This window comes from Sinohyriopsis cumingii, unplaced genomic scaffold (assembly GCF_028554795.1).
Source record: "Sinohyriopsis cumingii isolate HCF-2022 unplaced genomic scaffold, ASM2855479v2 utg001831l, whole genome shotgun sequence".
Taxonomy (NCBI): Eukaryota; Metazoa; Mollusca; class Bivalvia; order Unionida; family Unionidae; genus Sinohyriopsis; species Sinohyriopsis cumingii.
In genome coordinates this window covers 705,287-719,014 of record NW_028316065.1, presented here as the reverse complement: position 1 = coordinate 719,014, position 13,728 = coordinate 705,287, and the positions used below count along the sequence as shown (strand labels likewise).

Sequence of the window (13,728 nt, the reverse complement as noted above, 5' to 3'; positions counted from 1 at the left end):
AGTACACTGCTGGATACAATTCAGCTTTATCTGTAAATTACACTGGTCTAAAAATATTCGGAAGTTGTCTGCTTCAGAGATAAATGTGCTATTAATTATTGATTTTTATGTGCTGAATTCAAATATGACAATTAAAACCATTGATTCGCTATTGTTTCCAAGATATTTATTTTTTTAGATTTTACATCTATGTATATTGTGTAGATAGTAGTGTTTTAATCACAAATTGCAAACCTAGGTCTTTTCATGTGTTTATGGTTGCTTTCCATGATAATATTTCATTTTGTCCTGTTTATGTAACACTTTAAAAAACAGCAAAAGGGTTATATAAATAAAATTTATTATGAAACAAAAGGCATAAATAAAATGTATTATGAAACAAAAGGCATAAATAAAATTTATTATGAATCAAAGGCATAAAACTATTATGTATTTATAAGTACATAGTGTAGTACTTATTCCGCATCTACTTGGTACTTCCTGGCTTGTTTCTTGTATTCATTAAATGGAGCACCTCTTGTCACTGTCCAGCAATAGTTTGCAAACACTGATGGGCTCCATTTGCCCTGATAGGGTTTCTCCATTGTTGCAATGTCCTGTGAAATTACTCGCCATGCTCTTCACCCACTGCTCCACAGTTCAGCAGAAAATAATCTAGATGAGAGTGCAAAAAATGTATCTTTACCTTGAAGTGTTTTTCCACCAACTCCCTGTAGTTGTCTGCTTTGTTTCCAAGAAAAACTTGTTGCCATGAACTGGAAGGCTTTCCATGCCTTCTTTTTATTGCCACGCCACAAAATGCATGGTCAAATGCATCATCTTGAAGAAGTTCACAAATCTGAGGACCATCAAAGACTCTTTCCTTAGCTTCACTTAACCTTGGAAATATTCCACAGAGGTACTTGAAAGCTGCTTGTGTTTTGTCCATGGCCTTGACAAAGTTTTTCATCAGACCCAGCTTCATGTGCAAAGGTGGTAACAAAATTCTCCTTGATTCAACAAGTGGTGGATGCTAAACACTTTTCCTCCTAGGCTTCAATGACTATTGGAGTGGCCAAACTTTCATGATGTTGTGGGAATCTCTCACATGACTATCACATTCACTGAGAAAACAGCAGTACTTTATGTATCCAATCTGCAGACCAAGCAAGAGAGCAAGAACCTTCAAAATCACCACAAAGCTGCCAGTGATGTTGTTCATAGTTTATGCACCTCAAAAGATACTTCACGTTTTCATGTTTCCTTCATATGGACTGCATGACCAAGTGGAATTGATGGCAAAAAATTGCCATAATCCAGCAAAACAGATTTAAGACATGTCTTTGATGAATCTATGAACAGTCTTCACTCATATGGATCATGAACAATGTTGAGGGCTGCCATCAGACCATCACTGTTGCAGGCTACAAGATCACCTTCCATGAAGAAGAATGGGACAAGATCCTTTTGATGGTCACAGAACATGGAAACCCTAACATCACCTGCCAGGAGATTCCACTGCTGTACTCTGGAATCCAACAGCTCTGCCTTACTCTTGGATAGTTCGAAATCCCCAACAAGATCATTCAGTTGACTGTGTGTTATGAGGTGTGGTTCAGAGGAGGAGGATGGGAGAAAATATGAGTCATTTAACACTGATGGTTCAGGACTAAAGTTTCATCCTCTTCCTGTTCCTCATCTGACTCAAGTGAGAATAATTCTCGTGCATCAGGAACTGGCAGTCCTTCTCCATGGGGTACTGGGTTTATAGCTGATGAAATGTTTGGACAATGCACTGACCACTTTTTCTTCTTTGGCACACCTTTCCCAGCTGGAGGCATCATGCAGAAGTAACAATTGCTGATCTGATCTGTTGGCTCTGTCCAAATCCTTGGCTCTGCAAAAGGCACAGACTTCCTTTTCCTGTTCAACCACTGAGGAAGAGTTGTTGCACAAATGTTGCAGCATATGTTTGGGGCCCACCTATTGCCATGATCTCCAATTTTGCAGCCAAAATAGAGGTGAGTGGCTTTCTTAACCATCGTGGTTATACTGCTGTCTTTAAAACTTGAGCCAATCAACAATTTTAAGCATCAGTTTCATTCTCATTGACCCAGACTTAGTAAAGTTTGCATTTATTTCTAAAGCATTTTGGCTGTAGACCAGTGTTACAATAGAACAATATGTCTGGCACAATCATAGTGGAAGATTCTCTGTTTCTTCTCCCTTCTTATAGCATGGTATTTTATTAATGACCAAATACATAAAGTAATAAATAAACAATGCTCTAGTAAATAATTTATGGATGACTGATTACTGAACATGCTAAACTTTCTTTTCAGTTCTATAACTAAAGCACTATTTCTACCCTGAACAATTTAGATGTAGGAATGGAAAACTTCCAGGATGAACATACAAATCCATTTTCTATAACAGCATTTTACCATCTAATTTCTGATGCATGGCCTATAAATGTCATACCAAATATGAAACAAAAAAAGGTTGACACAGTTTGGAAATCATATACTTTTTGTTAGCTTCAGTGTAAGTATCACTCATAGCCAATAACAAGTAACATGACAAATGTGAAGTCCTTAACCAACCATGAGGTTACTGCATAAATTTTAAATATTCACATGCAACAAAGATAACTGCTATAATGCACATGACCAATGAATGCTACCTGTGCAAAATCTTCTTTCTGAAATTTATATTTGTAGTTACATGTACCTGAGAGGCCCTGATTACATGTACCTGATAGGCCATGATTACATGTACCTGTGAGGCCCTGATTACATGTACCTGAGAGGCCCTGATTACATGTACCTGTGAGGCCCTGATTACATGTACCTGTGAAGCCCTGATTATGCTCTCAGCTGGCAGGTAGGAAAAGATGTACAGCAACAACTTGTCCGACATACGATTTATGTCCCTAGTGTCCTGAAGTCTGTAATGTACAAAAACAGCATTGAGTAAAGAAGTAATATTTTATGATGCAGATTGTACATCAATCTAAAAGTCAAGGGCAAACAATCTTTCAATTTGTTGACTTTCAATAAAGTACACTGAACAAACCACACATCTTTTATGGACAGGCATCCATACTTTACATACTGAAATGATAGCAAAATCATTAAGTGAGACTTTCAAATGATGTAATTTACAAACAGGTGTCTTTTTATACTGGTGTTTGCTAAGGTAGATTTCACTGAATATCTATCCTGGGTCACCCCACCTGCTTTGCCTTTCAATGTTACACAATGGAAAGCCAAGCCACAATTGGAAGGGAGTAGGGGTACAACAAAATGAGGTACCAAAAAAATTTGGGGTGCTACACAGTACTACAACATGGACTAAGATAAATTAAAAATAATAATGAAACAAAACATATACATTTCACACCATTAAGGTAAACAAAAGTAATATCATAAAGAAAATATTGTAAGAAAAATTCAGTTGCAGTCCATGCGACACATTTTCTCAGAAACTAGACACATGTTTACTTTTACCATCGGGGCCCCAAGCGGCTGAGTGGTCTAAAGTGCTCTCTGTTATGGATCACTGCCAACTCACCTCTGTCTGCGTGGGTTCAAGTCTAGGATTCAGCCAATGTGGGCAAGTGAGAAAACTTGCCAGTAGTTTCTCATGGGTCATTGGTTCCTCCCAGGGTTTTCCCGGGTTCTTCCTTCATCATTAATACTGGCCGTCATGCATAGCCTATCGTGTGCTGAAAAATGACGTTAAACCCTACAACAACAACAACAACTTTTACCATCTACCTACTGTTTTTATGCAGGCTCTATGAAGCACATGATGCTGCATTATATAACCTACACCATAATAAATATACTTAGGATTACTGGCTTGGTCATCATATGGGCTTATGTGTAGTATTACAAAATATACAGGTGGAAGTGACGAAAAAGTGTAATCACTTAAATATTTTCAGTAAGAGGTAAACTTTTATTATTTTCAGTTAATGCAGGTGAAATTTTGGTACGTTACATCCTTTCAGTTTACATGACAGTTACTGAAGTAGCAGTTAATTGGTTATGGACATCAATCATATTATCATCTTTTGCAATTCAGTGGAAATGCCCACCATTATGCAAACTTGCCTGTGACATCCTGTAAAACATTATGTGTACACTATCCAACTTTATGACATATATACTATCCAACTCTATATGTACTCTATCCAGCTCTAGGACATATACACTATCTAACTCTATGACGTATACACTATCCAACTCTATAAAGTATACACTATCCAACTCTGTGATGTATATACTATCCAACACTATGACATATACACTATCCAACTCTATATGTATACTAACCAACTATATGACATATAAACTATCCAACTCTATGATGTATACACTATCCAATTCTGTAACGTATACCCTATCCAACACTATGATGTATACACCATCCAACTCTATATGTACACTATCAAACTCTATGACATATACACTATCCAACTCTATATGTATACTAACCAACTATATGACACATAAACTATCCAACTCTATGATGTATACACTATCCAATTCTATAACGTATACACTATCCAACACTATGATGTATACACTATCCAACTCTATATGTACACTATCAAACTCTATGACATATACACTATCCAACTCTATATGTATACTGACCAACTATATGACATATAAACTATCCAACTCTATGATGTATACACTATCCAATTCTATAACATATACACTATCCAACACTATGATGTATACACTATCCAACTCTATATGTACACTATCAAACTCTATGACATATACACTATCAAACTCTATGACATATACACTATCCAAATCTATGATGTATATGATCTAACTCTATGACATATACATTATCAAACTCTATGACGTATACACTATCAAATTCTATGACATATATACTATATAACATATATACTTTTCAACTCTATGACATATATACTATCCTAGTCCGACATATACACTATCCAACTTTTATATAAACAGTATATTTGGTCAAATGTTTGCTACACTGGCAAGATGCTGTTTGAATAGACTCAGTTTGACAAATCTTTTTACATAAAGTTGGCAATACAAGAGTATCAAAGATTATAGTATCAGTCATTTCTACATCTGTGTTACACAGTCTGTCCATGTGAGAAAATCAGGTGGGATAAATGTATCCCATGCAAATGCACTCAATGACATTATTATTTCTGCAAAATCTGCACTGATTGTAACATTAGAAGTTGAGATTTATAGTGATAAAATAGCAACAAAATTACGTTGTAAATGAAACCTGTTATGCTCTTTCTGAGGAATTCAAATTTGGCAAAATCCAAACGAATTGTATGGCTACAACATACTAATTATGTGTCATCTTTTTTTTTCACCAGTGTTTCCACTTAGAAAAGAGAAAATAATAATCCATCATATGGTGTGCATTTGTTTATGATAGGGAAATCCTATTCTTGGGATCAATAAGTAGGACTTCCATATTGTACATTTAAGGCATATGATGGTTTCTATTAGTTTTGCTGTCAGCTAAAGAAATGCTCTAATGAGAACAAACTGCTAGGTATGTGTGTCCTATACATGAGAGGCCCAATGCCACCTCATTTATTCAGATGACAACAGACTGTGGACAATACAATACCTGTTCCTGATGTAATTATTCAGATATCCCAGCTGGTCAGGGCCACACACTTTGACCACCTCCTTTAGCAACACAATCTTTTCATAGTCCTCCCACTGGGTCATCCACTGAAAAGTACAGGATTAGTTTATGAATACAGTTCAAAAAGCTACAAATAGCGTTGATCTAGCTCTGTCATCATATAATTCTGTAATGGTAGAACTATGCTGGTAATTTCAGAGGTCATACTAGCTTTTTGTGGATATGTCCCTGAACATATACACTAAAACTATGCATCCTGTACGCCCATGATTGTGTTACTATATGCTGTTTCACTGCAAATGACAGATTAGGGTCATTTAGCCAGACTGAAATGAAACTTACTATGACTAGAAAAAATTTGTGTCTTCCAAATATAATAGTGAAAAATATGTTTGAAGTAAAATATGCTACCTTGGTAATACCTTTTCAGTTATAATACATAAAGAATACATCCACTACCTTGAAAGTCCTACCCTCCCAATTTTTAGCAACAACAGTGCTAAAGTCATCTGTTTACATAGGTGGAATTCAGGCTAGAGCAGTCTCCCCAAGTAAAGATTGTGTCAGATCCCTTCCGTATGTCAATTACTACTACAGCAGATATGCATGCTCTATCAAGGGATGTAACTGGAGCCTTGGAAGGGTGTGTCAGTATTATGATCAGGTAAGTACAGTGTCACCCCGCTATAACACGGTAGTTGGAAGTCATAGAACCCGACTGCGTTATAGACTGAACCCTGTTATAAGCAACCAGGTCAGTTAGCTGAAGAAAATGTACCCAATAAAATTGTGGGGGCTGTAGGTAATAAATGCAGGCAGTAAAATATGTGCTTCATCGGCATGGTTACCATCTTAAATTCATGCTTATTAAATGAGAAATACACCTGTAGTGAAAACAGAGAAGACATATATAATAGTTTACTTTATTTAGAGAACCATTAATTGGTACATATACATGAATCCTGTTTATATATAAATGTTTAATGTATCCAACATTGGCGAATACCTACACAATCCCAGAATAAATTTTGTATGCGTTTTTTTTCTTCGTACTTTTAAGAAGAAAAAATATTTTTTGTGTACAAGAAAAATACATAGAAAATTGCAGGAGCCAAGCCACGACCATCTTGTATTATTCATATGTGATCTCTTCCCCAAAATGATAACAAACTTTTTACGTTTTTTTTCGTACTTTTTAAGAAAGAATTTTTTGTGCACAAGAAAAATACATGTATATGAAATTTTGGGAGCCACACCACAACCGTGTTATATCCAAATTCAAGTTATAACGGATTGCGCTATAGCGGGGTCACACTGTATTATCAAAGAAACATATTTTACCCTGCACATTTGTTTTCTTTAAATACATTAGACAGTCATGATCACAAGACATTAGGAGAAGTGTTACGGTAATTACATCCTCTTACCTCTTATCTCTGGTCCGTACGTAAAGTATCTTTGAATCTTATGTGAGATATGGGTGAGGGTTAGCACATAGATACACACAGAAATGGTTTGAATAAAAAGTTATTTCCCACAAGTCCAGTACATGAATGTGAAGTTGCTGAAATAAGTAAAATCAAAGATTCTTGCGCTGCTGCAATAAATTCCACTTGGTCAAACTCAGCCCTTTGGGATGAAAGGTCTCTGAATGTCGTCAGTGCCCTCCATCCACAGCTTGGATAATGAAGCCATGGAACAGTAATGTTGAAATGCTATGTTAGTAGCAACTTCTACAACTTTTATAAGCAGATAAGCACAAATAATTTATTTGGTCTTAGGGAATACCTAACATAATCCAACTGATGTCTCTCACTTGCAGAGATGACTGGAATGAGAGGGCAAAGTTTCAGTCACCACTACAACAAAAGTATTGCCTGCAATGGTCTCATAAACTGGTTGCCAGGATGGTGAGATCTGCTCCCACATTGAGGTGACCCAATAGGCAATGAAATTCCAAGGCTGATATGCAATCCTTTAATAGAATGATAGAGTCTGTTGAGATTATTTTCAAGGCATGTTCCTGACAGAGTCAGACCATGTTCAGACGAGTTTTGAACTTGCTGACAAGGAATCCAAGATAGAGCAGAAATGAAAGAAGCGACTACATGTCATGATGTATAATCTAATTCACTTGGAGCTTTTTGCAGAAAATGTCATCCAAGTAATTGGAAGTCATGGATATGGAGGTGGCTTCGAAGATTGACACAAAATTATAACGAAGATCCAGAGACTGATGTTCAGAGCAAAAAGGAGTGCTCTAAATTGATATATTGTATCCCTGAATATGAACTTCTGGAATTTCCTGGAATACGCAGAATGGCTCAGCAGATACAGATTACAAATCTCCCTCCATAATAGCATTAAGAACCAGTCTCAAAGTCTCCATTCGGAAAAAAAATGACTGAGTACTTAGATCTGTTACCAGCTGTAACTTGCTGTTGACGTTTACAACTAATAACCGTTATGAGTACATTCCCATTGAGGTGACATTTTGAATGATATGTACCACTCTCTTTTGAAGAGACTGTCAATCTCTTGCTGCAAGATGTCACCTTTCAATGTGTCTCTTGGGATAGCTGAAGCAAATAAAGCTATTGACAATGGGGAGGAGTGATGAAATGATATGGAGACCCTTTACAATGATTTGCACATTGTCACTGGAGATTGGTTGTTCCAATTCTGTGGCAAAATGTTAGAATTTTCCCCCCACTTAGATATCTAAAAAAGGCAGCATGAGCATAATTTCACATTTCCTATCTGATAGATATTTATCTTTGTGCACTGTGCCATCTGTGGCCTCTGGAAAATGCATTCTCATTTGGGAAGAGCAATGGAGGATGGACTGTAGGGCTTGTGTAAGGTTTGCCTCCTTAGCTGATGGTTTACAGACTTCTTCAATCTGACCATACAAGAACAGGTGTGAAGAAAGAAGCTGTGATTGGAGGGTGACTCACTGCAAGAAAGTCATCTCATCCTGTGAGATGTCAACTGACTGACACTGATATGGAACTGGCAAATATGTTCTGTGCCTCTGTTCAACACACTGCATCTGAAAAACTGCCTCCTAGGAATGACCAGATGGGTTCTCAATGGAAGATTTTAGGCTGCTAAAAGACAGTCATATATACCAAAGTAGGGGCATGGGTCCTATAACAACAACATTCTGAACCTCATGTTGCATGTCAAGCAAGAATTTCTGGTCCAGAAAAAGGTTTTGACATTTCCAGGTCTGCCATGTCTCTGTTGATGACTCGATCCTTTTTGTGAAAAACAGTTGTACAAGTCTCATACAAAAGCCTGTTAAAGTTTGATGACAGTTGTTGATGTGAAAAGACAGGTCTGGGGACATTTCAGGCCTGATGCTGCCTCTCAACACAGTGTGGTAATTCAGTGACTCCACCAGACTGAGGTAGTTGCTTGAATGCAAAAACTTTGAAAGTTACCAATGATGAAGCTGGTGTTGGCAGGCAAAATTCAGACAAAGTTGGCAAAGCTGGTCTAGATGAACAGTGAATAAGGCTCAAGATCTGGCCGTGACAGTATATAGTTATCTCCAGATGGTCCAGGAATGGTACCAATCATCCTAGAGTGAGGCAAGCCATATTTAGTGCATGGTCATGCCATCCATGGCCAGTGCTAGAGCTGTCAGGTGCCAATCCACAAGACTTTCATGAGTTTCGTACTGGGTAGAAAGAAATAGTTCTCTGGTTCATGTGATGGTGCTAGCAAGTCAAGATGTAGGGTGTTATCGGTGTCATAAAGCCAGGATTGGGTTTACCAGGAAAACAGATCAACACAACTGGTCACACGAGATGAAGGTAGATTGAGAATGTATCAGAGCTATTCGAGTACTGGCTATTTTGGGTGTGATCACCACAGCCAGAACCAGGGTGTGCTGGTATATCCACTGCTGGTTCACATGGGCTACCATAACAACTTGGTGCTGGCTCTAGAGGTACAGCCATGAAAACAAGAGTGGGGCTGATGCTGCATGATAAGCCTATAATGGTCTGGACTGCCTAAATTACTCTTGGACTGTTCAGCTTCTACCTTTAAAGTCTATGCTTATAGGAAGTTGTCAATTCCAACCATCATGTTCATATGTAACAAGTATGGTCTGAATTGCAGCCAGTATAATTAGGAAACATGGTAAGCATCTGCTAGCTTAAAATACTTGCATCCCATGCATTCAGTCCTACGCATTGTGTTGGCACCTGTAATTACAGAACGCAGAACAGTGGCATAATCATGTGAAACACACCACACAGAACTTACTCAGAAAAGGCTACTAGAGACAACAACAAAAATGCCCCAGACTATTACATCAATAAGTTTTACTTATGACATATAATAATTGATAATTACTTGACATAATTCATAAACCCAAGTCATGTACTGACTTGTGTTTGAGGAAGTATAGACCCTAAGAAAAAAGAGTGCTGACAATTACATCAGAAGGTGAAGTCAGTCAACTGTATGGTGAATTATCTATGACGGAAATAGAGTGAGAAATGGATATATATATATATATATATAGTTAGAGTATATTTCCTTGTGTGAAACACTGCACAAACACATTCAAATGGTGTAAAGGCACATAATTATATGGTTTTGTGAGGTCACAAAAAAAGCACTTCCTTACATAAGTAGAAATTTACATATAGATGGGATCAGGTGCCAATCCCTTTGTTCTGGCTTGGGAGGGCTGGATTAATGAGGTACTGGATTATGATGTGATCCTCTCCACTTGGGAGGACTGGATTTTTAAGGTAGTGGCTTATAATTAGTTAATGCATCTGAGGAAAAATTTTCTAAAGCTTTCACATTTAGATGAATTTTAACAAATTATAGTCTGTAATAGAATGCAACCAAGAATATTCCATACATACTGCTGAAAGACTTTTCCTATAACCCAGGATATATGCACCATTTATTTAGGACAGACGAAAGTGTTTTTCCCATAATTCTACCTAATCACATTATATTATGATAACTTTGTATGCTACCTTCAAATACAGTCCTCCCAGAAAGACCATAAACATACATGTATTTCTGTCTATATATTTATATAGACAAAGGGAAGCAACTATTACTGCCCTTCCAACCACCAGGTACATGTAGTTACCATTGTACATGTACCTGGATGTGCCAGTTTGTTATTTAAGTGAAACCTTAAAGGCTGCTCAGATTGCAGCAAAGGGCAGAAGATTATCTGTAATGTGAGAAACACAATTTATAAAAAAAATAGCTTTCTCCATCAAATACAATACAAGATCACATTAGTTTAAATAAGTGGAGGAGGAAATACTGAGCATCCTACCTCCAACTGTGTCACCAAGTAGAAGCATGATCACAGTACTAAATGGATAAACTTCTAATGTTACTTTAGCACAAGAGACAATTTGTATATACACATGTGTGGGAGATTCCTGTGTGATTCAGCACTGTCTCACCATCAAAACTTCCTAGATGAATCCAGTGATTCATGTCTGGGTCTAAAGTTTTGTTTTCACGAATGAGTTGTGGTCACTATCCGCACAGCAGCAACTAACCCAACAAGATTCATGTCTCTCCTTTGTGAGTCTATGTCACGCAAATGGAAGCCAGACAAAGCAGACTGGGCATGCCAGTCAGCTTACTCTGCTCTGTCCCGAATTGAGACATTATATTCAAGGCCAGGATCATGGCAGTAGCTCATGTTTTGTGAGATTAAATGTTCATTAGTGTACATGATCCTATGAGAGTTCAGAGTACACTGATGTAACAAGTCCATTAAACCAAGCAGCCAGTGCTTGTGAGATCATGTCTTTCATTCCTGCTTTAACTGGTAGAAATAGTCACCAGCAGTTGATGTGGTTATTGTCTGTGCATTTTAGGTAACATCTGACTGTATGGTATAGGGTCCTGCTGATTTGCTTTTCTCAACAGATCAATCAAGGTGAGGGAGTGAATAGTTATTGTTGATTAACTAGTGACAGCAACCTTTTTAAAGGAAGGTATAACAGGTTATGTCATTAGAATGATTGAACCATCAAAACAGAACTGTGTGTAGTTCTATGGATGTTTTATGTATCTCACATACTCTGCATGGTGAAGTTAGCATTATTATTTGCAAGTCATATACAAAAGCTGCTTTGTGAGGAAGGGAAGACAGTGCCTCAAACTTAGATGAGCTAAAACCCATGAGAGATTCCATTTGAGCATAATGAGAGCGAAAGTTCTATGGATATGTCAAAATCTGACCACAGGTCAGAGATTATATCAAATGAATGTGGCTAACAATGTCTCTTCTGTGAAGCCTGAGATCATGATTGTGATAGGGACAAACTTCTTGTCTTTGAAGATAAAGAGAAAGAAGTTTGCCTTTCATGAATGGGGGCTGACAGAGTTGTGATATCATTGATGTGACACCAGTCATTGACAACATGCAATTTCTACTTGTTTGTCCTCAAAATGTAGTATCTTTTACTGTTGAAATAGACTTCACAATTCATTTTATTGATCAGAACATCCCTGAAAGGAGTGAGGAGTCAAAGAGGACTTCTTTTTTAAATAGCCAGTATAACCACTGAGGAAACCTGTGGAACTCCTGTTTCTTTAAAATTCTAATCCTATGCAAAATATGAAACTCTAGAGGCCACCCCCCCAGTGAAAGTAAAAGTGTGTGTGTGTGTTTTTGGCTTGGATTTTTAACGTAGCTCTAACAATTTTTCAGTCATATCACTATGATGTCTGCAGTGTGACAGTTTATAGTGATGTCTAGCACTGGGGCATTATGCCACAAACATGTAGTATGATGTTCCACCCAGTCACATTATCCTGACAACAGGTCGACCAGTCCTAACACTAACCTCTTATAGCTGAGTGCCGAGTGAGGCAGCTATTAGTACCATTTTTTAAAGTCTTTGGTATGGCCTGGCTGGGGTTCAAACCCACAACCTCCTGCAGCTGAGGCAGACACTCTAGCCACTAGTCCAATAGATCTGTAAAATTACAATAGTGGCACCACAATTCAGTTTATCTATTCTTAGTACTGTGATGCTACACAGTGCCATTATTTATTATTTATGCAATAAGACAGTGACCTAAAAATAAATATTGGGGAGGCATTTTACGTTGTAGGAATAGCCATATATATGTCTATTAGCATGAGTTTGTCACTGCTACTGATCCTAAACTGCTTGGAGGATTGCCATGAAACTTTACATACAGATTCATCCCAAGGTCTATGGCGCCATATCATACATCCAATATGTTGACAATTTTATCATCATTCCTCCAGAATGAATGATCACTCCAGAATGAATGATCAGATCAGCATGGAGTTTTGACTGACAGACTGTATTTTTAAATTTCTCCTTTGGAAAGTAATGGGAACCTGAAAAGCAGCACTAATTACAAACAAGAGGAGCCCCATGAAGGGTATGATGCTTAACTGACCAAAAAGAATTTCCAGGAATTCAAGACCATTTCATCCTTTTAACTGCCATGTGCTGAAACCATCTCTGACATTTCTCAACAATAACATGATTTTCAAATTAGCTGCTATGGTGGACATACTGGACATCAGACTAGCAACATTTTTCATTTAGGACCAAGCAGACATCATTAAAAATTGTTTGGAGAAAACCCCTTACCAATATGACCATCCATTCAGGGGAATTATCAAAACTTTTATGACCACTGTCATAGCAGCCATATAATATGTATAATTGGTACCATTTACATTTAGGACCAACCAGATGTCATAACAAGTCTACTGGTGAAAACCCAATGATGATATAACCTTTAGAAGAGATAATATTTTCAAAACCACCACCACGACAGCCATACTGAGGGTCAATCTTATCATTTTCTTTTAGACCTAACAAGACACAATAAAAATTCTTCTGACAAAACACAATGTCAAAATGACTTTCCATTTAAGAGGAGCAGTTATAACAAGATTTTCAAAATGGCCACCATGGTAGCCTTATTGGGTATCAGTTTAGCACCATTTCAATTTAGGAGCAACATCACATTTAATACTTACACACCTCTTTTGTCTTCTGCCTTGCGACTACAGTGTTTAAA

At 37.4% G+C, this 13,728-nt stretch overlaps 1 protein-coding gene across 1 annotated transcript in view; it reads right to left on the bottom strand.

Moving 5' to 3' along the window:
* The window catches only part of LOC149771472 (uncharacterized), a 179,362-nt gene that overhangs the window by 137,918 nt on the left and 27,716 nt on the right, over positions 1-13,728 (bottom strand). The window contains exons 6-7 of the mRNA XM_089948413.1: positions 5,632-5,738; positions 2,830-2,926 (exon numbers count right to left, since the gene is read on the bottom strand). Coding sequence (XP_089804539.1) covers positions 2,830-2,926; positions 5,632-5,738 — 204 coding nt within the window. The remainder of the gene's footprint in view (positions 1-2,829; positions 2,927-5,631; positions 5,739-13,728) is intronic.